General features: G+C 37.5%; 3 protein-coding genes across 3 annotated transcripts; all 3 read left to right on the top strand.

Moving 5' to 3' along the window:
- Positions 1 to 10,033: 10,033 nt before the first annotated feature.
- LOC103057055 (olfactory receptor OR9H1-like) lies at positions 10,034 to 10,975 on the top strand. The gene has a single exon (XM_007438519.1). It carries the CDS (start codon positions 10,034 to 10,036, stop codon positions 10,973 to 10,975), a length of 942 nt encoding a protein of 313 aa, XP_007438581.1.
- A 7,866-nt stretch (positions 10,976 to 18,841) lies between these two features.
- On the top strand, positions 18,842 to 19,813 carry LOC103056818 (olfactory receptor OR9H1-like). The gene has a single exon (XM_007438518.2). It carries the CDS (start codon positions 18,842 to 18,844, stop codon positions 19,811 to 19,813), a length of 972 nt encoding a protein of 323 aa, XP_007438580.2.
- Positions 19,814 to 24,561: 4,748 nt separating this feature from the next.
- On the top strand, positions 24,562 to 25,488 carry LOC103056573 (olfactory receptor OR9H1-like). The gene has a single exon (XM_007438517.1). The coding sequence runs from the start codon at positions 24,562 to 24,564 to the stop codon at positions 25,486 to 25,488; it is 927 nt and encodes a 308-aa protein (XP_007438579.1).
- The last annotated feature ends 480 nt before the right edge of the window (positions 25,489 to 25,968 follow it).

Genomic DNA, 25,968 nt, shown 5'->3' with positions numbered 1-25,968 from the left:
GTCGTTACCGACTCTGCAGTGACTGCTTGGACGAGTCCTTTGCAGTTTTCAAGGCAAGGTGTTTCGGAAGTGGTTTTGCCAGTGCCTCCTTCCTAGAGCAGAGCCCAGCTGGCGAGCGCAGGAGGCGGGGTTTCCGTTGCTTCGCGCCCTTTTTGGGCATGCACGGTTTTTCGTGCTTACCGGCAACTGCTCCCGACTCCTTTTTGCAAGGTGCCGCCAGCATTTTTCCTCCCACCGGAGTGAGAGTCCCCATTTATCTACTCACGTGAGTTTTCGACCTGTTGGGTTGACAGGAACTGGGGAGGAAACAGGAGCTCACCCTGTTAACGCGAAGGCTGGACTCGAACCGCTGAAGCGTCAACCATTTCTGGCCAGCAACTTTCAGCGTCATTAAGCCGCTGCGCCACCGCGTCATCACCGTTATTGATGGTATGTGGGTTGAAATCTGAGAAAAGGAGGTTGAAATAACAAGTATTTGGTCTACCTCGGTATTTGCTTTGAATAGGTGTTATGAGTAAATGTTGGGAGTCCTTGCAGAAAGACCACTACCTTAATACATGTCCAACTACCTGAGTTAATATAAGGCATTTATTATATGGGACACCAGGAAATTTATCTTGCATAATTTTAGAGGGTAAGAAAAAGCATACTAGTACTTTGAGAAAAGGTCATGAAAAAGATAAGAAGGGAGGATCAAAGCATTAGTTGGATTTCCAACTGCACATCAACGGGTGGTTTTGCTAAGGTAATTTATCAATTTCCCACATACATTGTTTTATTGTTTATTTGGCTTTTACATATCCCACATGGATATATTATAACAGAGGGAGAAAAGGTACAATTCTTGGTTTTGATTCCAGTAAAATTATCAACCTGGAGTGATGTTGATATACAGAATTTTAAGGGGGCTAGACTTTCTGACAATATATCTGCTTAAGCCGATACATGACTCTGCTTTGCCAAATCTTGGGTTCGGAGGAAAAGCCCAGTTTCAATTCATAGTATGGCATTTGGAACACAACACGATATACTAAAAAATTGCACTCAGGCATTTAGATTACACTTTCTCAAAATAATGGTCTTTGTCTTCATACAGTGCAAAAAAGTAGAACAATTGTTTTCCCCTGGAAAACCCAGAGGGCTGAGGGTATAAATTGGCACCATTTATGTGATTTAAAAAAACCCCAAAACCTAACAGTGGCAAATGCTGACCTCTAGCCATTTGCTGTGCGTGAAGAGTTTGGGCATTCTGTTTCCCCAGATTCTGAAATGTTTTATCCAAGTATATGTATTGCCTCACTTGCTCAATGATATAACAACCAATATACCATTTATGTCATCATCATCATCACCATCCTCCTCCTCTGATTTTTATTCTCACCACTGAGAAAGAAAGTATGACAGTATCATCAGCATAATGAAAAATGGGAATTCTGTTGAGTAGAAGGGGGAATCCAGAAAAGATTAATGCAATTAGAACAGAAGGTTAAACATTCAGTCTCAATTATATGCATATACTGTCTGTATCCTTAAACAGCCTGATGAAGTTACCTCTTGTTTTTTTTTCTTCCAACAAGCATTTTACTTCCAGGAGTCCCAAATGGAAGACTATTTTATAATTTGGATACCATGCAATAATTTATTCATTTAATTTTCTTTCTTCCCCTTTATGATTAAATAGACAAATTTAAATATTAAAACAATTACTTGTATTGCAGGATATGAGTCTCTGTGTGTGTGTGTGTGTGTGCTTAATTTTGGTCGGTATATAAGAGTTTTATGTTTTCATATTTTTCTTTTTTTCATTATGCATGTACAATGATAAAAATTCTCTTATCTTTCCAATGTAGAAAATGGGCTCTCCTCCTCCTCTTCTCCTGTCATATTTGTAGCAATAGTCTACCTATTTTATCTTTACTGCTTACTTATTTTATTGATAACAAATAAAATAATGGAAGTTTTGTATGACTCAAATCAATTCTTTTAGAAAAGAACTTCTCAAGAGTATCTGCATTATGCAAAGATCAGTATTTAGCCTGAACACATCCTCCCCACACAGGGCCATCCATATATTGAAGGCATAGGAGGAAGGAGCAAGAGCATGGACCTGCATCAAAAACAAAGAAAAGAGGAATTCAAGGGCCCCTCAGTCAAAAAAAAGTGTTTGCAAAAATGCACATAGTCTTTAGTGTTCAATATGAATTTTCATGCTCATAGCACTCTTCAATTTGTGAAGGAGAAACCTGACGGGAAAGATCTACAGTATGAATAAATGCATGCAACTGTTGGAAAATGTTCTGATCTATCCTTCCATTTCTCTCCCACTTTGACTCATTCCTACATTTTCCTATGTTGTAAATCCCTATCTAGGATTTTCTTGCTCACGTGCTTATTGTAGTTATAATTCTTTGAATGGAAATATTCCTGATTTCAACACTTCAGATCAGAATCCAACCATACAGAACATAACACTGATGCATCGATACTCACAAACACACACACACACACACACACACTTTAATTGTAAGTGTATGTGGTATAAGGCCCTGTGAGAGGTAACACTGCAGGCAAGATAAGAACAATCCAGATTGAAATGTTGACCCAGTCATGAACTTGAACCAAAAGAAGAATAGGGAGGAACAAAAATAAGTGATATTGAGTTTCTTGGGATAATGTGGGCAATTAAATATACAAATTAATGATATTGTGAGGGTGAGAAAAAAGGCTACTTGTTCTCCACCAGAAATACCTTTACAAAACAAATTGGCAGTGCATCCTGTGCAGTTTTGATAGGTTATCTTATCATATTGTTTAGACTGTTGTTTTCCTTTGGCTTGACTTGCCCTATTGCAGAATTGTCTTGACTGATTACAATCAGTAAATAATATGACCATAGTGTAGGTTAATATGGCTGTGGGTTCCTCCCTCTCCAGTAATCTGTTACCAGGGATGGGTAGGGCTGAAACCAGCAGTAGGAAGAGATAGATTAAAAAAACAAATGGTGTGTTAACCTCTGTCTCTCTTTTTCTCTCTCTCTCTCTTTGCCATTCATCTCCCCACTCTCCTTATTTCTGCCATTTTTCCCCCTCCTCTTTTCTGCTTTCCATCCTTTTTTCCAACCACTTCCTTCCAGCTGATCAGGAAGGGAAGGTGGTGTTCTTGCCATAGCAGATGACTGTTTTAGACCTGTGAAAGTGGCTCAGTGATGCATGATAGTAACAGTTGCAAATGTTCCATGCATATCCATCATGCATCATGTCACTCAACCCACATACCTATAGGTAATATGAGCATATCATACAACAGTATGGTGCAGCAGTTAAAAATTTAGACAAGGACCTGGAACAGCTCCTCACTAGGTGATTTGGGCCAGTGACTATATTTTAGGCTGGCCTTCCTATGAGATTGTTTTGGAGATAGTAGTAGTAATAGTAGTAGTAGCAAGGGAGAAGTACTGTGTATATTGCCTTGAGTTCCTGGAGAAAAGATAGGATATAATGATTATCAGTCAGTGTTTGGATTCATTTACTGTTGGCAGGCTATCATTTTATGGATTTGAGGTCGAACACATAGGAAGTTCCTATCAATATGGGACAATAAGATATAAACACTGATATGAAAATGTCCCACATCCAAATCAAAAGAACGCTTAAAATTTAGTAAATGTTTAATTCTGTCACAGATTAAAGCTTCTGGAATACTTTTTTTTTTTTTTTTTACTTAATTCCCTAGAAAGCAAATACAGTTTTGTTGGCTACATCTAATATAATTTTCTCTGATACATACTGGAAGTCTGGAAGTCTGGAAGTCTGCAATATAAGATAAGATGCATCTTTTACTTGGATGCAGAATTAAAGTGCGTGATCTTAGAGGTAGTCTAAGGGGGAAAAAATCAGTTTTGAATTCCTTTGTATGGAGATTTTAAGGTGCCGATGCAAATGTATGTATGTATGTATGTATGTATGTATTTATATTTCACATTTGTCATCACCCATCCCCCTGAAAGTGATGATTGAGACTTCTCTAAGTGCAAAATGAATTTTATGTTAGCACTTAATAATTATTTTTAAATAAAGGATTTACTCTATTTATTTTGCTCTGAGAAGGAACACTCTGTATTCCAATTATTCTTCCTCCTTCCTTTCTCTCCCTCTCCCTGTCACCCTGCCTAATCTAGCCTCCTCTGTTGGCTGCATAATGCAACTCTATTTCTTTCTTCAACTGGATTATATTGAGTGTGTTCCTTCTGCTGTCATGGCCTATGACGGCCATGTTGCCAAATGTTACCCTCTCCATTATCAAGTTATCATGATGAGAGCTGTAAGCATCCAACTGGAAGCTAGAATATGGATACACACACACACACACACACACACATTTACCTCCGTGTAGAAAGTCTTCCTGATATCTCATTTGAAATACTATGGCCCAAATATCATTAATCTTTTTTTTTTTTTGCTGATATATCTCTAATTTCTAATTTATCTTGCACTGATATGATACTAGTTGAACTGATATATTTCATTTTGCCCTGTTTATCTTATTGATAACTCTCTTAGTGTTACTATCATGTCTTACATTTATTGCCAATAATCTACATACTTCCTTGCCAAAGACCCCAGAATCAATTAGAGAAAAATAACTACACTACAAAATTTAGGCCTGAAGTAGTATTTTCACCTCATTATTGGCATGTTATCAGATCAACAATGTATGGGATCCTGTCAAGCTATATACTTTTTCTGATAAACTCCTAACCACTTCCTTCAAATTCCTCATTGCTACTGTCATCATTAATTGAGTAATGGCAGTTGCAGATTATTTCTTACTGTTCCAAAGAGAGCTTCATCCATGTACCACTTGCAGGCACAGGGTCTCCAGCATTCCTGTAGATACCTCCAGTGAAGCATAGGCTTGCTTCTTTAATCTTCCTTATTTGTCTCAGCATTATTCAGGTTATATTTCAGATTTTACACACACAATCTTGCTTTGGTTGCAAATCTAGGTTCAAAAAGAAAAAAAGTCTCTAAAATTCTTATATTTTATCAGTGTGACCTACATATGCATAGTAGAATATGAAGAAGTTTTTTTTTTTTTTAATGATGATTCAGTACAGGAAGAGTCCTGAATTTCTAATTCTAAATCTCATCACTACTTATACATAGATCTGATTCTTTTATTAAAGGGTAACTAGAGTTTGTGGTTGTATTATCCTTGGGACTTCTTATAAAAAAAGCAGATCCAAGGAAGCCATTTTCTTTGATTACATCTCTTGGGGATCTGGGAACAAGCTATAACTACCACTCTTAAATCTTTATTTCAAAACAGAGAGAGGTCTTCATGGAGAGGTATCTGTTTTATTCCTCTGGGTTACCCATAATTCTGTTAAGAAAGGGAATACAAGTCACTGAGGCATGCTATCCATATCACACACATGTTTATGGAGCTGCAGAGTTTTCAAATAAAATATACACAGATCAAGATTGGTGATTCTGAAGGTTTTGGAATTACAGGATAAGTGAAAGCTTAAGAAAAGTTGATGTTCCTCTTTGATGGCAAGAAGATTGATATTATATCTTGACATTTTAAAAAAAAGATGTAGATAAGCCTGTGAAGTTTTGTGTGTGTATATAATTTGTTCATTAGTGAAGCTGGAAGAACATGACAATCCATTTCTGTACTGGTACCCAAAAAATGAAATGGACAGATCTATGTTGTCAAAAGGATTTAAGCTTGACCCGAAGAGTCTTTATTTTTTTTTTAAATTAGTTAACAACAAGTGGAAAAACAGTTGTTTCACTTTTTTTTTTTCCCAGATGTCAAACTCTCTAACTAAAATCAGGGATCAGGGCTTTTCAAAAGTCCTCATCTATGCAGACAATACTTGTAATTGTGCAAGGTAATCATACTAATTCCTGTTTATGTGAACACTGCTGTGGTTTTCCTACAGACATTCCCACCAATATAAGAAGACTGGATGAGGAAGGGTAAGAATATGCATGCCTGGCAGGCTTGTTGTCTATACAATTTAGTAATAGTTAATGCAGTCTTATGGGCAGTAGAAATGGCAGAATTATCCTGAATTGTTCATTTCCTAGAAGTCTGAAAGACGATGCGCAAATATTTAGAGGAATTAACTTGTTCTGGTTCATGGGGATCAATTCTCCACTTGTCCCTTTGTCTTTTAGTGGAGAACACTAAGTTTCCCCACGTAGGCTGCATGTTACCCAGAAAATGAGAGAGAGAGAGAGAGAGAGAGAGAGAGAGAGAGAGACTGATTTATATGTATATACTGTATCCATGTAATTCATATATCCTGTGAATTTACAAGGGTCATTTATCTATAGAAGATCTATTCAAAATGTCTCAGAATTTTATCCTAGAGATGTTACTGAATGCTGCTTTAAACTCAATAAGGGCTGCATATAAAGAGATCTGAATGTTTTGTATATATATTGGCCAGTTGTTATAGCACTAAGCAATGGTCTATGGTAAATTCTTCTGGTTGGAACCCCCCTTACCTGTCATCAGTTATTCCTTCATCTGTCATCCAGGTATGGAGTTTGGTGAATAGTTACCTGGCATATCTATATACTACTAAAACTCTCCTATCTGTTTGATTGTTTGTAACCTACAATTGGGCGAAATGGTGCATCATAAGGCAACAATTTTTGAACCAAGGTACTTCAAACTGGCTAACTTATAGAATGCATCCAAAATCCAGGAGCCATTACTCTCATGGGATTGACATTTGGCAAAGTTAAGGTTAGACTCAGCTGTGGTCATGTGACCATCATTTCCAACAGTTCCCACAAGGAAAATCAATGGGGAAGCTGGCAGGGAAGATCGCAGCTATCCTGGCCTCCCTGCACTCACAAACACACACACACACATGCCTCAGCACCCTCCTTTCTCAGCCTCTCTGCACTCACACACACCCTGTGTCCTCTTTCCCCAGCCTTCCTGCGCTCCCACACAGGCACCTACCAGTTCCTCTTTCCTGGGCCTCCTTGTGCTCACACACAAGCACCCACCCATCAGCACCCTCCTGGAAGCCTTCCTGTGTTCACACACACTCCATGCCCTCTTTCCCCACATGCACTTTAGCACACACACCCCTCTGCCTGACAGAGCCTCCCGAACACCCCTGCAACACCCCTGCACTCCTTACCTGGGACTTCCTCTGCTCCCCCCCCCCATGGCACCCCCGCAGCAGAGGTATCAGCACATCACACCAAGCCAAACTCAAGGGCAGAAAACCAATATGATTTACAACACAAGTGAGTGTGTGTTTCAGAGAGAAAAGGAATGGCATTTAATGGCATATACTACATATTTATAACAATGATTAAGAAAACAGAAATATTAAAACTGGAAAATTAATGTTTTAGCCTTCATGTTTTTCAGTTGCTCTACTGTAAACAGCTACTGTTTTTTTCAGTCAGGATTGCTGAAAAACCTCAAACCATTTTTCTTTAAAAAGCGTTGTGTAGATTAAGCCATTCCAGGAATTCTGTGAAAATTACCATGAATAGTAAAAATGTTTTCAGTAAGCAAGATAAATAATATTCAGCAGTGGATTTCACTGAATTTGATGGAATTTATGGAAAAGTGGTTACAGTTTTATTAGATCATATAGACAGTGTTTTCAGGAACAATTTGTATGAATTCTTGCAGTTTACTTCTGCTATTCAGGATTTAAACTTTAAGTATAATGAACATAGTTTTCAAATATGTCACTAATACTGTGCCCAAAATCCTATATTCCAATTTGCAAATTTAATATATTTTTTTCTTCATTGAACTGGTTAATATATATGCTTCTAATATGTTATAAGTCACTCAGAAACAGTCTCTTTTGGAGGAATAAAGCAGGATTTATTTATTTTTTTAAGTTTCAATTCTACCATAGAATTTAATTAGAAACATTTGACAAATTCCTACCTTTAACTTTCTGGGTCTTTTTAATATACACATTTAATTTTAATGCAAATGAATAAAACAAGTAACATTTTAAAAAACAATTTAAGGTGCATATGTCTATCTCCGTGTAGGCCCATGCTTGCTGTCTCAGTCTCTTCCTTTTACTTCAGTATTATATTTAAAGTTTTGCCTGATCAAATATTCTAGATTGTGAGGCCTTGACAAATTCAGATCATATAACCATACAACTCTGAACCTCTGTATGTACAGTAGAAGCGAAAATCAGATGTGCCAAAAAGGCTGGATGGGAAATACTTTGGATATAGTCCAAGAAAGCAGGAGAGGGAATAGTTATAATGAAAGTTGCAATACTGTGTCAGGTTTAAAATTGAACTGTCATTTAGTTTACAAAGGACAAATCCATTTTTCCATTAAAAAAAAAGATCCAAAGTACAAAAAAAAAGTGAATAATTTAAGCATACTCTTCATAATAATAAATGAGTAATTAAAAGTACTAAGGCCCTAATTTTCATGATAACTCTGTTTAGGTAAGGAAATATCTCTGAAATGATGACCCAACAGGCTGCCACAGTCAGCCAGTGTTACATGATCATCATATACAACACTCCCTGCCAGCTTCTCACAAGGAAAGTCAATGGGGAAGTCAGCAGGAAGTTGGAATTCGCTCCTGCTCCCACTGCTTTTTTGCCCTTGGTCATTCTGTTTCTCTCTTTAGGTAAGGCAATATCTCTGAAACATTGACCTAACAGGTCACAAGTTGTCTAGTAATTTCATAATTATGTTTGACAGACCATTTGGAATGTAATTCGCTTGGTCATTCCTGAAGCCCTTTTTATATAGGAAACACTGGTAGGATTACCTTCATATCAAATAGATTAATGAATAGAACAGAGCACTGCAGCAGACTGAGATTCATCATCCTTTGAGTGCATGTGCTTACTTTTGCCCAAGAACATTCAAGAGAAAAAAATATTGTACAGTGGAACCTTGAGTTACGAATTTAATCCGTTCCGTGACTCTGGTTGCAACTCAAATTGGTCGCAACACGAGGCAAATTTTCCCATAAGGTTCAATGTAATTACCGTTAATACGTTCCGGCGTCCACGGACCACGCGGCAGGGCGGAAAAATGGCCGCGGACCACGTGTCAGGGGCGGAAAAATGGCTGTGGACCATGTGTCAGGGGCGGAAAATGGCCGCGGACCACGCAGCAGGGTGGAAAAACGGCCACGGACCATGTGGAATGGGCAGAAAAATGGCCACGAAGCACGTGGAAGGGGCAGAAAATGGCTGGGGACCACATGGCACGGGCAGAAAAATGGCCACGGACCACGTGGAACGGGTGGAAAAATGGCCGCAGACCACATGGAACGGGCAGAAAAATGGCCGCGGACCACATGGAATGGGTGGAAAATTGCCGCAGATCCGGTTCGTAAGTCGAGGCGAGTTCGCAAGTAGAGGTAAATTTTTGGGGCCGGAGCTGGTTGTATCTCGAAAAATTCGTAAGTAGGGGCGTTCATAACTAGAGGTACCACTGTATTTGATTCTGTTTGGAATGATGCGTGGCTGGATTTAATTCTCTCCACACACACACCCCCAAAACTGAAATAAATTTTATTTATGGGGATACTTAGAACACTTGCACACATTTCTATTTGCTTATTATTTCAGTAGTTTTGATTTATTTTTTGTTGAGGGATTCCAAATGGAGTATTTTCAGAAATAATACACTTAAGAGAGTAATATTAGTATCTGAACATACTGAAGGTCACATACACACCCCAGTAAGTCTATGTTGAAACCCTTACACTTTACCAAGTGTTGTTGTTATTGTTGTTGTTACTTGTTTCCTTCGCTAAAAATGTTATAGTTTCTATTTACTATATTCTGGCTTTTTTCCTTCCATTTAAGGAACAACCTAACTTTGGGACAATATTTAATGACAAGTTCTATGCCTTGCTAAATAAAAATAACACCTTTGTGCTGATTTTGAGATGTACTAGTTCTGGAAAAATCTACATAAGCACACCAGTGTACAGTCTGCAAGCAAAAAGCTTCCTTCTGGCTTTCTATCTTGAGTTCACTGAGGGATGGAAAACAAAACAGCAATGACTGAATTCAGTTTGCTGGGATTTGAGGTCAAACAACAGATGCAGACAGTTCTCCTAAGTCTTTTCTCACTGATGTACATCATCACTCTGGTGGGGAATATTGGTATGATTGTAGTCATAACTGCTGATTCCCATCTTCACACACCTATGTATTTCTTCCTGAAAAATTTGTCTTTTGTAGATATATGTTACTCTTCGGCTATTACTCCCAAAGCCATATCAGGTTTAGCAATGGAGAGTAAGATAATTTCTTACAATGGATGTGCAACCCAGATGTTCTTCTATTCTCTTCTTGCAACCACTGAGGTTTTTTTCCTTGCTGCCATGGCCTATGATCGATTCATTGCAATCTGCAACCCATTGCTTTACCATGCTGCCATGCCCAAGAAAACCTGCTTATTTTTGGTGTCACTTTCATATTGCTTTGGTTTCCTCAATTCTTGCACACAGACTGGACTCACTTTCAGTTTGTACTATTGTGAATCAGGGAAGATCAACCAGTTCTTCTGTGATGTTCCAGCAGTCCTGAAGGCATCTTGCTCAGACACTTATATAAATGAGATTGTGCTTTTAGTTATCTGTGGGTCTATTATAATGACAACATTTACAATTGTCCTAGTTTCATATGGTTGCATTGTAGTAACAGTCCTTCATATGCCCTCTTCACAGCGGAAATTTAAAGCCTTCTCAACCTGTGCTTCTCACATCATGGTTGTAAGCTTATTTTTTGGAACAGCTTTCTTCATGTATGGCCAACCTGAAGCCATGTCTTCTCCTAATCAAGGCAAAGTTCTGTCTGTCTTCTATACCATTGCTATACCTATGCTGAACCCCTTAATCTATAGTCTAAGAAACAAGGAAGTCAAAGATGCTTTGGGAAGGCATCTAAAAGGGGTTATTTTTTTCACTAAACTTTGTTGATTCAATTTTGATATAAATTGAATACAGAAAGTAAATATTATAGATGTGTTTTCTTAGCTTTTTTAATGTGTGTTTTTACTGTTTGATAGGATTTTTTTCTTGTTTTTTGGTGAAAGCCATAAATTGTATGCATTTGAAACAAAAAAAGATATTGCTTTCAGTTACATATTTCCATCAGAAGTTCATGCTTCATATCACAACACAACATTCCTCCATATCACATGTCATTCTCTATTGATGATTGATTAAGATTTTGAGAGGCTGGAGAGAATAAAATTCATCTGAGGCCTGCCCTGCACTTTCTTCACACTGCAACCCATATCAGTCTGTGTATGTATAGTATGTGTTTATATAAACACAAACATAGACACAGACACAGGCATTTAGTAGATAAACTTTGTTTACCACTTCATTTGTTGGTTATGTAAACTTGATAAAAAAACAGGAGCTGTTGTTAGTGAAGTTAGTCAAAATCTATTTTGGAATAGATATTGAGTGACTCTGCTTGACAGTCATGGGCAATAAATGTTGCCGTCGTGTTTCTCTCTCTCTCTTTCTCTCTGTGTACATGTGGGTGCAACTGTCATTGAGTGTGTGGTTTACAATATAGTATGTCATTCACTTCACCAGACTCTAGATGTCTCATAATAATAAAACTTCATTAAAAAATAACATTCAAATAATAAAAGCCTTACTAACAGTAAAATAATAAAAACAGAATAAGGTTTTTGGTGCTGAAACATTATTGAGTTGTATCTAAAATTCCCCTTAAAGCTGTATGTCCTTAGGAACCAGATATGAAAAGAATTGTGTACAGTAATTCCACAAGATTCTGCATGCAAGAAAGAGAAATCTTCTGAGGCTCTGCTTTACTTTATGCAGAGAAAGTTGCTGGACTAACTACCAATAGGCTTATGGGGCATATTCAAACTGCTGCTAATGACCCACAAAGCCTCAGATGACATAGCAGCTGGTTACATCACATAGTACCTAGTCAGTAATGAATCTATGTGTCCAGTGAAAACATCTTGGGGAGGCCTGTTAGAGTCCTCCCTCCATCAGAAGTTAGGAGGAATGTGGCTAAAATGGCAGGTCTTTGCTATGGCAGTCCACATATTTTGGAACTCCATACCCCTACATTTTTATAAAGATCCCCTCCCTAATGGCATTTAAAAGATAATTGAAGACAGTTTTATTTCACTGACCCTTCAACCCTTTATTGTTGTTGTGAATATTTAAATGAAGATGTAGTAACTCATTACATAAAACTGTAAATGAATAAATAAAGAAGCACAATAAACACCATAAGAAAGAGACATACACATGTGGATTAATGCCTCAAATGTGGTTTCATGTGGATTAATTATCCCATCAATATCCAGAGATGGATGGATCTATGTATCACACATTATCTGGGAGCATTATTTTGAGGAGGAATAAAAAATATTTCACTGAGCATACAACCAGTATATATGTTCAGTAGAAGCATAAAATATTTAGTGAATAGAATCAGGGTAATGGTTAGAGTAACTTTCTAAGAACTACCTTTTTAACTTTCTAACAACTTTCATGGATGATCTCTGGTGGGAGTGGGTTGGGGATAGTGCATCTATCCTCGCTCTTCTTGACCTCTCAGCAGCTTTCAATACCATCAACCATGGTATCCTTTTGGGCCAACTTAGGGAGTTGGGCATGGGCAGCACAGTTTTGTGCTGGTTCGCTTCCTTCCTCCACGGTTGGTATTAATTGGTGTTGATTGGGAGTGAGAGGTCCAGCCCATGGCCTCTTTGTTGTGAGGTATTGCAGGGTTCGTTACTCTCGCTGCTCCTGTTTAACATCTACATGAAACCACTGGGAGAGATCATCCACCACTATCAGTACGCAGATGATACCCAATTATACATCTCCATCCTGGGTGATTTGAGAGATGCTGTGACCACCTTTTCATGGTGCCTGGAGGCTGTAGGGGGTCTGAATGGGAAACAATAAGCTTCAACTGAACCTTGGTAAGACGGAGTGGCTGTGGATTGGAGGTCCCTCTGTATCAGGGGGTTTACCATCTTTGGTTCTCAGTGGGATTGCACTGCCCCAGACAGACCCAATGCGTAATCTGGGAGACCTCCTAGACTCATGACTCCTGCTTCAGGAGCAGGTAGCAGTCGTGGCCAGGGGGGTCTTTGCGCAACTTCATGTTGTGCACCAGTTGTGCCCCTTCCTGGATCAGGAGTTCCTCCGATCTGTCACTCACACCCTGGTCATCTCTCATTTAAACTATTGCAATGCATTCTACATGGAGCTACCCTTGAAGAGTATCTGGAAGCTACAACTGGTTCAAAATGCAGCCACGCGGGTAATCATGAGTGCCTCAAGGAAGGTACATGTAACATCTTTGCTGCAGGAGCTGCATTGTGTTTCAATTTGTTTCCAGGTCCAATTCAAGGTGTTAGTTATCACCTTTAAAGCCCTACATGCCAAGGGTCCAGGCTACCTGAGGGATTGTCTTACCCCCATTACATCAACCAGTTCCACACAGTTGGGCAGAGAAGGCAAGTTGCAGATCCTGTCAGTAAGAGAAAGTTGACTGGTGGGTCCTAGGAGGAGAGCCTTCTCTGCCATTGCCCCCACCCTATGGAATACTCTCCCCCCAGAGTTGAGGCAGGCTCCTATCCTCCCAATTTTTCAGCAGGAATTGAAGACTTGGCTCTGCCAACTTGCCTGGGATAAGGAAAGATACAATTGACCCTGTGGATGGCTGGCACCTTGATGATGCTCCCTGAGTTTATTAACATCTAATTAACATCTGCCTCTTGGATAAAGGAAGTGTGTTTTGAACATATTGTAATTATTTAATATTTATATATTTTAATCAATATTTATTCTATTTTTACTGTAAACCACCCAGAGTCACCCCACAATGAGATGGGCGGAGACAAATTTGAAAAATAAATAAATAAATAAATAAATAAATAAATAAATAAATAAATAAATAACTATAGGAAGTACTGTATGGAACACTACAAATTCTGAAACACAAAAGACAATTCTGTACATATAATGGGGTATATAAAAATAAAGGCATAGAACAACAGCCAATGGACAAGGTTCATGGATTATGCATATCTTTTACAATCCAGTTTTGATTCTATGCGCATAATTCATTTGCTAACCATCCATCTAGTGGATCTCAGTTTCCAGAATCCTTAAATGTTCCCACATTCAAGCTTGGAGAAATGCACAGATGTTATGTTTAACACAATCAACACTCCACTTTTGATGTCAACAATATTGGCTGTACATAACCAGAGGTATATGAACAATCAACCTTGTCATTTCATTTTGACTGCAAAGCTGGCACTGCCTATAAGAGAAAAGTGAATTTAGTTTACATTGACATTCACGCCAAGAGTTTATGAAAGTTGTACAGACCATTTCTAACTCTGTTGAATTATTTCCTGCCTTTTTAAGCTATACCTTATTACTTCTTTTCCATCATCTTTGAACTCCCAGTGACTTCTACTGCCAAAGTGAAAAGGACTTCCTATTTTGTTTGATTGAGTGACTGATTGATATAAACCCTATCTTTCCTTGAGGAGTTCAAGGTGGTGTAGAGAATTCTTCTTTCCCGATTTTCATCCTACAACCACAATCCAGGGGTAACTTGGTCTGAGGCAGAGTGGGTGGCCTCAGATCACCCAATAAGCTTCCATGGCTAAGGATGGATGTGAACCTGAATCTCCCACGCCTTAGCCCAGTATCTTAATCACTATACACATTGGCTCTCTTTCAGTATCAACTTCTCTGTAGAAAATGTCAATTAAGAACCAACTTTATTGCACTAATAGAAAAACATTGTTTCCTTTCATGTTATTTTATTATGTACTTCGGCTTGTGTGTAGGACCAGGGCTGTACATAACCCCTGAAGCTTTTTTTTTTTTTGCCCACCCAGAGCAATTTGCTGTCATTCCTTAATCCCCTCCTAATTGGACTACTGCAACGTGGTCTACATGGGGTTGCCCTTGAAGAGCATTCGGAAGCTGGTCCAGAATGTAGTGGCACAAGCAGGAGTGGGTGCATCATTATTGTACACCCACGCAACCCCACTGCTTTGTGAGTTGCACTGACTCCCAGTAGATATCCAGTTGCAATTCAAGGTGCTGCTCATCACCTTTAAAGCCCTACAGGGCATGGGGGGAGATCACTTGTGGGACCATCTATTCCTGGTGGTTTCTGCCCACCCCACTGGATCTGGCAGAATAGGTATGCTCTGGGTCTCCCCAGAGAAACAATGTCACTTGGTGGGACATTGGAAGCATGTCTTCTCTGTCACAGTGCCTGCTTTATGGATCAGCCTCCCCCAAGAGATACAGATAGCCTTGACCCTTCAGGAAAGCAGTGAAGGCCAGGATGTTGATGGAGCTGGCATGGGGTGATTGATGGACTCAGGTTTTATCAGGGCATCAGCATTATTTTAAACATTTTGTCTCTTTGTTTTAATTATATTGTGGTTTTGATTCTTGTTCACTGCCAAGAGTTCTTTCTGGTAGATGGGTTTGTGAAATACATATAACTTTATATAAATTTGTGAAATAAATAAATAAATAAATGGCTATTTTGAGGAAAGACACATATACATACACACACAAAACTTTTGCAGTGTCAACTGTAACACAGAGTTAAATAGGTGTAAGGTTGTTAATCCTTAATTCTAAAATTTGTCCCCACTTGCAGATCTGACTCTTATTAGGAGGCAATTAGAATTTGTGGTTTTACTATCCTTAGGACTTCTGAGAAAAGAAGGCAAATGAAAAGAAGTTATTTTCCCTGATTACAGTTCTTGAGGATCCAGGAACAGTCTATACGGTAACTATTACTCTTTTTTTTAAAAAAAAATCTGCGCTCAGTCGTTACCGACTCTGCAGTGACTGCTTGGACGAGTCCTTGCAGTTTTCAAGGCAATTGTTTCGGAAGTGGTTTGCCAGTGCCTCCTTCCTAGAGCAGAGCCCAGCTGGTGAGCGCAGGAGGCGGGGTTTCCATTGCTTCGCGCCCTTTTCGGGCGCACGTGGTTTTTCGCACTTACCGGCAACTGCTCCCGACTCCTTTTTGCAAGGCGCCGCCAGCATTTTTCCTCCCACCGGAGTGAAAGTCCCCATTTATCTACTCACATGAGTTTTCGAACTGTTGGGTTGACAGGAACTGGGGAGGAAACAGGAGCTCACCCTGCTAACGCGAAGGCTGGACTCGAACCGCTGAAGCGTCGACCATTTCTGGCCGGCAACTTTCAGCATCATTAAGCCGCTGCGCCACCGTGTCCCCCATAACTATTACTCTTACATTTCTATGATTTTCCCTGCTTCTTTGAATCTCTGTGATAATAGGAGTAGAAGCTAAATGTTCTGGCTTAAAATCAAAATAATTGCAACTATAAGATATTGTATCTTAAGAAAGATGGAAGAAATTAACAAAACAGAATTTTAAAATAGAAATGTTCTCATAGCTAATTCTGAATGTCTGAGAAATCTACAACAAGTCTTGAAAACAAACAATTATGTGTATATGTTATTTAGAGTTAAGATAGCTACGTCTCCATTGGATGCTAAAACACTAGAGACTATAATTGAAATAAGCAGCTGAAAGAGAGAGAATTATTATAGGAGGAGATAGCATTGCCTATTTAGTGAGTGTTGATGGAAATATATCTACTGTATTGCTTTGAGAAACTTTCATCCATTTCAGCAGAAGAAAAAACACAATTTTCTGGTTTTTCACACAATTATGAATTGAAAATTTGTGGTGCCTTGAAGTCATAAGTCTCCATATAAGCTACAGTTGTGGATTCTACTGAAAAAATAAGGTGAAAGATCATTCCTTTTGATATACCATACTGGAAAAAAAAAAAAAACCTTTTGTTGTAGATGTTATTTGTGGAACATTTTCTAATTCCATTAACACAATGAACTAATTAGTCAATGTATTTTGGTGTACAAAGTTGACTTCTCTTATCTTGAACTTTTGATCCTTAATTGTGCTAAGAAACAGAACATTAAAAGCAAATGATTGAGGCATGCTGCTGCTACCACATACCTAAGAAAAATCAATGCTCCCCTTTGATGGTTAAAAAAAAAATATAAGAGAACCTGAGGGTCTTTGGGGTGGGGTGGGGTGGGGTAGGGAATGAAGATGTGGATAACTCTCTGGCAAAAAAAAGTGTGTGTGTGTGTAAGGATGAAAACCACTTCTGAGTTAGTGTGAATAAAACCACATGGACTTGTCTATGTTGTCAAAAGGACTTAAGCTTGAGCCAGAGAGCCTTTCCTTCCTTCCTTCCTTCCTTCCTTCCTTCCTTCCTTCCTTCCTTCCTTCCTTCCTTCCTTCCTTCCTTCCTTCCTTCCTTCCTTCCTTCCTTCCTTCCTTCCTTCCTTCCTCTAAAACTGAGATAATAGTAGAAACACAGTTGTTCCAGTCAGATATCAGGACTTTCAGAAACCCTTGTTCTCTGCAATCAGAACATCTAATTATCCATACAAACTCCTTCTCAAGTGAATACTGCTGTGATTCTCCTACATTCTCACCAATATGGGGAGACTGGATGGGGAATGATACAAAATGTGCATCTCTAGCTGGCTGCCCTCTCTGTGAAATCTTTCCAAATCTGGAGTTTTATTGCACTCATGTTAATCTAAGGGCAGGATATTTCAGTAGATACATTGCATAATGACAGATTTCTGAGAAGAAATTGCAGGGTTCTTTACCTATCAAATGTATGAATAAGTAGAACGGAGCACCACAGAAAAGTGACATTCTTCATTCTCTCAATGCATGTACTTATTTTTGCACAAGAACTGTGTATCTCCCCTATTTATATATTTATTCAAATTAATTATGAATAGTATTTATATGTTATCTACTAATGATGGTATTTGGATATCTCATAGACCTTAACACATTTCAGTATAATAATTATGGGGGCAGGGGGGAAAGCTCTTAAAAATGGCATCAGATTTCAGTAACAGAATGCAATAGAACATGAAAAGGAAGGGTCAATAATTTCTATATGGCAGCCACACATTTTCACAATATGGGTCAGCATATACTGTCTACTTTTGAAGTGATGAATTTTAAGTAGTTACAACCTTCTCCATTTCACAGTTGCTTTCTGTATTTGTGTGTGTGTGTGTGTGTGTGTGTGTGAATGCAGATTGCCCATGGTTGGAATGTATTATATCTGGATATGAGAATAAGAATAATAGGAATTCTTCAATTTGAAAACTGAAATATGAAATATATCAAGTGAATTGATCTGGCTATGAATTTTTAAAAATATTTGGGGAATGAATTTTGTGATGAGGTAAGAATGAAGGCCATTACAGAATTTACTGTACAAAGGAAGACAAACACATCAGGAAATTCTCAGATTAATGTATAATAGATATTGCTTCAGTGGGGCTCTATCCAAAAACATTTAAATGTAATAATTGAATATTAAATTGAATATTAAAAGTGGGTATGTTACTACTCAGTACATGAGGCATTAGGAGAATATATAACATATGGACTTATCTTCTATGCCTTCAGGACTAAATTTATTCCTGATATTGTATTTTAGAAGTTTATTTATTGGTGTCTGAAGGAATCCATAACATCAACTCCAGCAATGATTATGATCACAGCTGATTTACTTTTTCAGGGCTGAATGATTTCAAGCAAGATAACAACTATTTTATTGTACCCATCCGCTATTCAAGTATAAATGCACTGACAATGGACTACACAGGGAAGTGGGCAAGACATTCATGAACCTTGCTCCGATAACTTATCATCTTTTGAGTTAGACAATAAAAAGGCCACTGCTACATTAATTATTCATTATGTTTTGCTCTCACATGTTTTATCTTTTAGAAAACAAAATGGGAAACCACTCCAAAATCACACAATTCACTTTGGAAGGATTCTCAGGCCCTCTAGAGCTGCAGCTGGGTTTGTCTTTTCTTTTCATGCTGCTGTACGTCATAACTTTGATGGGGAATATTGGAATGATCACTATTATTACTGTTGATCCTCAACTCCAAAGCCCTATGTACTTCTTCCTAAAGAACTTATCCTTCTTGGATATCTGCTACTCTTCTGTTATAACTCCCAAAGCCATGGTGAGCTTTGCAACTGGGCATAAAGGCATTTTCTATTATGCATGTGCCATACAAATGTTCTTTTTCTCTCTCTTTGGAACAACTGAATGTTTCTTTCTAGCTGTGATGGCATATGACCGATTCACTGCCATCTGCAATCCCCTGCTTTATAATGTCACCATGTCCAAGAAAACTTGTATACTTCTAGTAACTGTTTGCTATTTCTTTGGCTTCCTCAACTGTTGCACACAGACAAGCCTCACTTTCAGCTTATCCTATTGTGAGCCAGGGAAAATCAACCAGTTCTTCTGCGATGTCCCAGCTGTCATGAAGGCAGCTTGCTCAGACACTTTTGTAAATGAGATTGTGCTCCTAGCACTGTGTGGACTTATCATAGTGATAACATCCACCATAGTTTTGATTTCCTATGGCTATATTGTGGCCACAATTCTTCGCATGCCCTCTGTAGAGGGGAGACACAAAGCATTTTCAACCTGTACTTCTCACATCATGGCTGTTAGCTTGTTCTTTGGAACAGCTTTCTTTATGTATGGTCAGCCTGGGGCCATGGCTTCTCCTAATCAAGGCAAAGTTGTCTCTGTTTTTTATACTATTGTAATTCCAATGTTGAATCCATTAATCTACAGCCTAAGGAACAAGGAAGTCAAAGCAGCATTGGGGAGGCAGCTAAAAAGGGTGACTTTCTCCAAATAAGCACCAACCCTTTTAAAAATAAAGAGAACAAATCTTATGAATACTTGTATGAAAAAGTTATGATTTACAAATCAAGATGTAAGAAATGGATATCATACCCCACTATTGTATGATGGAAATCAATCTTATATACATCTGTGTACACCTTTGGAAGTGATAGCATATAAATTTATAATACAACTAAGAGGAAATTGTTTTCTTTTCTCAGTAAAGTTTTTAATGTGCTAAGGAACATTTTGATGAGAAAAGTAAAAGCACCACAACAAAATTCACTGTCATTAAAAATGCATACTACTTATTCACACAAGTATTTTAAGAATCATAATATATTAAGACCTATGGATAACAAAACCTTTTCACATGGAATATTAACTGACAATATGACATCAAATCTTTCCTTGTGACATGTTTTTGATCCTTTTTTTCTTAATGTGCAGGGAAATGGCTACCTCTCTCTACCCAATTATACTTAGTGTAGATTTTGTCTTAGAAACTAGATACATTTAATTTATCACATTCAAAGCACAAAACTAGAGACTGGATATCACTATCCACTTCCATATGCACATATGTTTATACTCAGCTTATGGTTGCTGTGGACATTTTAAGCACATGTAACCTTTACAGAAGAACAGGGATTCAGAATGAATGTCTCCCACTGTCATAATTTTTTATTTTGCATAGTAAAAGGTGAGTATCTGCAGCACAGAACCTCTTCAAATCATGGAGGTTTACCGTGACACTTAGAAATTTGATTTTTCAGTCATCGGCATCATGCAAAAACTTCCCTGTTGCAAACAGTTACTAGGTATAGGTATAGGTATAGGTCAACAACAATAGCAGTAGTAGGGACACAACTCATGTACTAAAAAAAAATAATAATAATGTTTAAGAATACCAGAAAAAGGATTTAGGATCTTTCAGAAGTAGAGTACAAAATTCAGCATGTGAGAGGTCATAAACCTGCAGGGTTCAAGGAATTATTCAGCAGTCAGGAAGTAAACAGCAGAGAGTAATTTGGGGGAATCATCTAGCATGGAACAAAGGTGATAGACTCAGTTTGATTCATAATTTCAGAAGTATGAAACCTAACTAGGTATAAGGCCTTAGTCAAACATATTTTAATTTTTGGAAATTCCTGATTTCTGTATCCCCAATTATTTAGTAACATCAATCATTTTTTTACATTATTGGTTTTATGAAATCTTGACTGCTGTATCCAGTATCTTGAACATGGCATGGTTGAAGAATTGAACAGATCCTATTGTATCCTATTATATAGCTGTTCTGGAAAGTTTGTTCACAACTCTGGCTTAGATATTTCAATAACAAATTAATAATATCAATTAATATTGAATTTTACTTTGTGAAAATACATATTAGAATACATACTAGAATAATAATTTCTATCATCATCATCATCATCATCATCATCATCATCATTATTGCTAGATTGAAATGAATTGGTTCGTAGTAAAATGAATCTTGTTTTATGTGTTATACAAGGTACATTCGGAAGATACCTGTTGGGAAAGAAACATAAAAAGATTAATAATAATAATGATGATAATAACAACAACAATAAAAGCAACAGGAGGTTGGGTCCAAATTCAGTAACACATTTGAAGTAATAATAGTAATACTACTCATGAGCAGAGCTTCAAAAGGATTTCGCCAATTACCTTGCTTGGAAGAATGGGATTTGGGTATTTGAACAGAGTGCATGCATGGGCATTCCAGGAAGTTCTTGGGAAGAATCAATACCTTATTTTTGTGAGTACATTTATTAAGAGTGCTGGGTTATTTTTAAAATGTTACAAAGTATACACATGAATATCCATGGGGGGAGAGGCAAATGGTAACATGTGTGTTGCTACATCACCATGCAAATTCTGACCCTGTTGTACTTACACTGATATATTGCAAACAAGTATGTAAGGGGTTGAGCTTGCAACATGATTTTACAATGTATATTTTATTATTTTGACAAAATCCTGGGTTCCTGTTGATGCTACTGAATATACACAGTCCTTAGCTATACTCAGGATGAATCTGGAACATTTTCTTTTTCTAGTGTTTAATTTTAAAATTGGTTTGAAAATTTGTTGTATCAGAAATTGAGCAAACATACCCTGACCTATAATCCCTGTTTTTGTGAACTTGGATTCCGTATAAACCTTCATCATCATCTTATATTTTTGACATTGACAATTAGAAATTTAAACATAATAAGATCTGTACAGGGTTGACTCTACTGAAACATTAACAAAATGTTAATCATTGCATGGATCTAAATCAAATTAGTCATTCTTTAACTGAAACCAATGAGAAATGGAGATTAGTTAGTAGTAGTTAGCCTAATTCCTACTGATTTCAGTAGGATCAAGAATTATTAACTTGGTTTGGATCCAATTAATTAACTACGGTGAAAACAACCACTTCAAACTAGTGGTTTAGTTTGAAAAGCATCACACCAGGAACTTGGTCTCGTTAGGGTTTATTATATCTTTAATTTATAACAGCCAAGAGAGTATAGTGTTCTCCCTCAAGTATTTAAGGGATATTTCCTGAAGTATGGAACTATGAGAGAACATTGTTGTCTCCTTTATATTAAAGGTAGATGTGCATTATCTTTGGGGATAATGCAAAACATTACAATACCTAATTCCTGTTTTTGACTATCATTTATCAGCATCTTTAAGATACAATACACACAATGGTAAGGAATCCTGAAGGATTTTTTTTCCTCTCTCTCTCTCTTACTGAAGAGGCAGCTGCAGTTTCATTTAGAAGCTATTGTAGTTTGTTTGGAGGAATAATTTAACACAGACCTGAGTGAGGTGGCAAGAAGAATACTGGAGCATTGAATGAAACAATTAAAATATCTCTCTTATAGTAGAAGCAAGATTGTGGGACAGTAAATCAGCTCAACTCCAAAATGATGTATGATTTTTTTATACTTCTTAAACAGCGTGAACCAATTTATTGTGTAATCAGAACTATTTTGCAAGGAAAACAAATCCAAGGAAGTGTGAGAAACTGTGAGTTATACAAGAATTGAGATGGAAAGAAAGCTAGACTGAGATCTTAAGAGAGATGGCAATGTTAGTTTGACACCCTTCCACTTTCTTTGGCCATTAGAATTCTTTAACTGGATAGGAAACATAGTTAAGAGTAGTTACAACTATTTCATGACATTAAGTACCTATGATATTTGGACCCATTGCTGCTCAACATTTTCTTCAACTTTCTGAGAATACATTGATGAAACTTGTCTTTGCAAACTCAAAAACTTTCATATTTGGCCTTTTTTCTCCTCATAATGTTTTAAAGATGATTAGAGGATTTTCTTCTTCACAGTTATATCCTAATTGTTTCCTGTCTTGTGAGAAGAGTGCTCTTCCCCAATCTAGCATCATCCAGATTTGTTTGACTGTAACTCCCATCACCTCCCATCCAGCATGACATTAATGGCCTGCAAATGTATAGCAGTTGTAGTCCAAAACATTAGGACTATGCTAAATCAGACTAGTCCAAATAGATGTTCAGGCTAGTACTGGATACAAATACATTATAAGGCTGTTACATGGTAAAATGAGAAGGATCACAAGAAGATGACCATCACAAGAGTAGATCATACTCAGATTGGTACAATATCTGATGCTGCATCTTAACTCTCAAGTACTGTCCTCTAAACTGGTTGGTCCCAGTTTTTGAAGCCAATCAATATATCTTGTGATAATAAATTCTACATTATGCTGAACTGCATATCCAGGTGTTCTTGTACTGGAATAGCTTGACATCAATATACATATTTTTATCAGATCAAGTAAACTATCAGTCATTTAGCACACTACTAAAGACAAAACTCAAGTTATTCTCTCCCCCACACCCCTTTAATCTCTGCATGTTCATTTAACTTTGAAATCACTGAATCATTCTGAGATATTGGAAAGGCCTTCAAAATTTGAACTACTGAGTTCAAGATCTAAAGTATTATTTAAATGGGAAAATGGTCTTTCTATGGATGGTAATAAGCAATCTACAGGTAATTATTTTCAGGAGAAAAATACTGCATTCAATGCTGTTTGTAATAATTGAGGCTGATTTGATTCTTCCCCAAATTGGATAAATTTTAGTTCTGGCTACATTTGGAATGCTGGCACAAATTTTATTAGTTGTTTTAGATTTTTTTTGTTCCATTTTTGTTTTAATTTCAGAAGAAAGATACAACTGTTCCTAAGTCTGATTTTGTGTGTGTATCTATCTATCTATCTATCTATCTATCTATCTATCTATCTATCTACCTACCTACCTACCTACCTACCCACCCCCCCACCCACCCACCCATCCATCCATCCATCCATCCATCTATCCATCCATCCATCCATCCATCCATCCATCCATCTCTCTCTCTCTCTCTCTCTCTCTCTCTCTCTCTCTCTATCTCTATCTCTATCTCTATCTCTATCTCTATCTCTATCTCTATCTATCTATCATTTATCTATCTATTCTTCTTGATGATTTTCTAATTTTAATTTACACTGACTTTTCTCCTTCTGTTTAAGGAACAACAGATGTGTGTGGCAATATATACTGACACATTCTATGCCTTGCTAAATAAAAGTAACACCTCTGGACTGCCTCTGATATGTATCAGTTCAGGGAAAATCTACATAAGCATACCTGTGTACAGTCTGCACGCAAACAACCTTCTTCCTAAATTTCCATCTTGAGATAAGTGAGTCATGGAAAACAAAACAGAAATGACTGAATTCATTTTGCTGGGATTTGAGGTCAAACCACAGATGCAGATAGTTCTCCTAAGTCTTTTCTCACTGATGTACATCATCAGTCTGGTAGGGAATATTGGTATGATTGTAGTCATAACTGCTGATTCCCATCTTCACACACCTATGTACTTCTTCTTGAAAAATTTGTCTTTTGCTGATATATGCTACTCATCTGTTATTACCCCGAAAGCCATATTGGGTTTAGCTATGGGGAATAAGATAATTTCCTACAATGGATGTGCAGTCCAGATGTTCTTCTATTCTCTTCTTGGGACAACAGAAGCTTTTTTCCTTGCTGGCATGGCATATGATCGATTTATTGCAATCTGCAACCCATTGCTTTACCATGCTACGATGTCAAAGAAAACCTGCTTATTTTTGGTGTCACTTTCATATTGCTTTGGTTTCCTCAATTCTGGCACACAGACTGGACTCACTTTCAGTTTATCATATTGTAAACCAGGGGAGGTCAACCAGTTCTTCTGTGATGTCCCAGCTGTCATGAAGGCATCTTGCTCAGATACTTTTATAAATGAAATTGTGCTCCTAGTCATTTGTGGGTCTATTGTGTTGATAACATCTATAATTGTCCTATTATCATACAGTTTCATTGTGGCTGCAGTCCTTCATATACCTTCTCTAGAAGGGAAATGCAAAGCTTTTTCAACCTGTACTTCCCATGTCATGGCTGTAAGCCTATTTTTTGGAACAGCTTTCTTTATGTATGGCCAACCTGGAGCCATGTCTTCTCCTAATCAAGGCAAAGTTGTGTCTGTCTTCTATACCATTGTTATACCAATGTTAAACCCTTTAATCTATGGTCTAAGAAACAAGGAAGTCAAAGATGCTTTGGGAAGGCAGCTAAAATGTTTAGCATCTTAACATTATATGTTTGGCTAATACTGTATACTGTAGGATAATTTACAGTTCAATGGATGATGCTCCCAAATAAAGATAATACCATTTAAACATATCAATGAGTGTATGTTGTCATGCACCAAAAACAAGAGCATTAATAAATATTAACTTGTTTTTATATTTAATGCTGATTTAGTGGGTCATGTTTTCCAGTACTTCAAAACCACAAGCAAGAGGAAGTTTCCCCAGTGAAATTCTAATTTGTGAAGTAGCAACAGTTCTCCAGATGTAAGACCTAGAATATCTTAAGGCAGATGTCTTTCATATTATTAGGACAGAGCACAACAGTCTACCTTTCCCTTCCTAGTGGAATGTTTGTGCTTAATGAAAATGATGGAAAAAGCAAGGGAAAGATGTCCGTTGAATAAATGGAACAATGTCTTCATTTCTCATTAAATTCTGTGAAAGAAACAGAGTATTTGTATAACCAAAGCTTTCTTGAAA

Source organism: Python bivittatus, unplaced genomic scaffold (assembly GCF_059951505.1).
Source record: "Python bivittatus isolate LINGU-HERP-01145 unplaced genomic scaffold, Pbiv_v1 ctg000470_np1212, whole genome shotgun sequence".
NCBI lineage: Eukaryota > Metazoa > Chordata > Lepidosauria > Squamata > Pythonidae > Python > Python bivittatus.
Note: the sequence above shows the minus strand (reverse complement) of the source record. Positions and strands in the feature narration are given on the sequence as shown.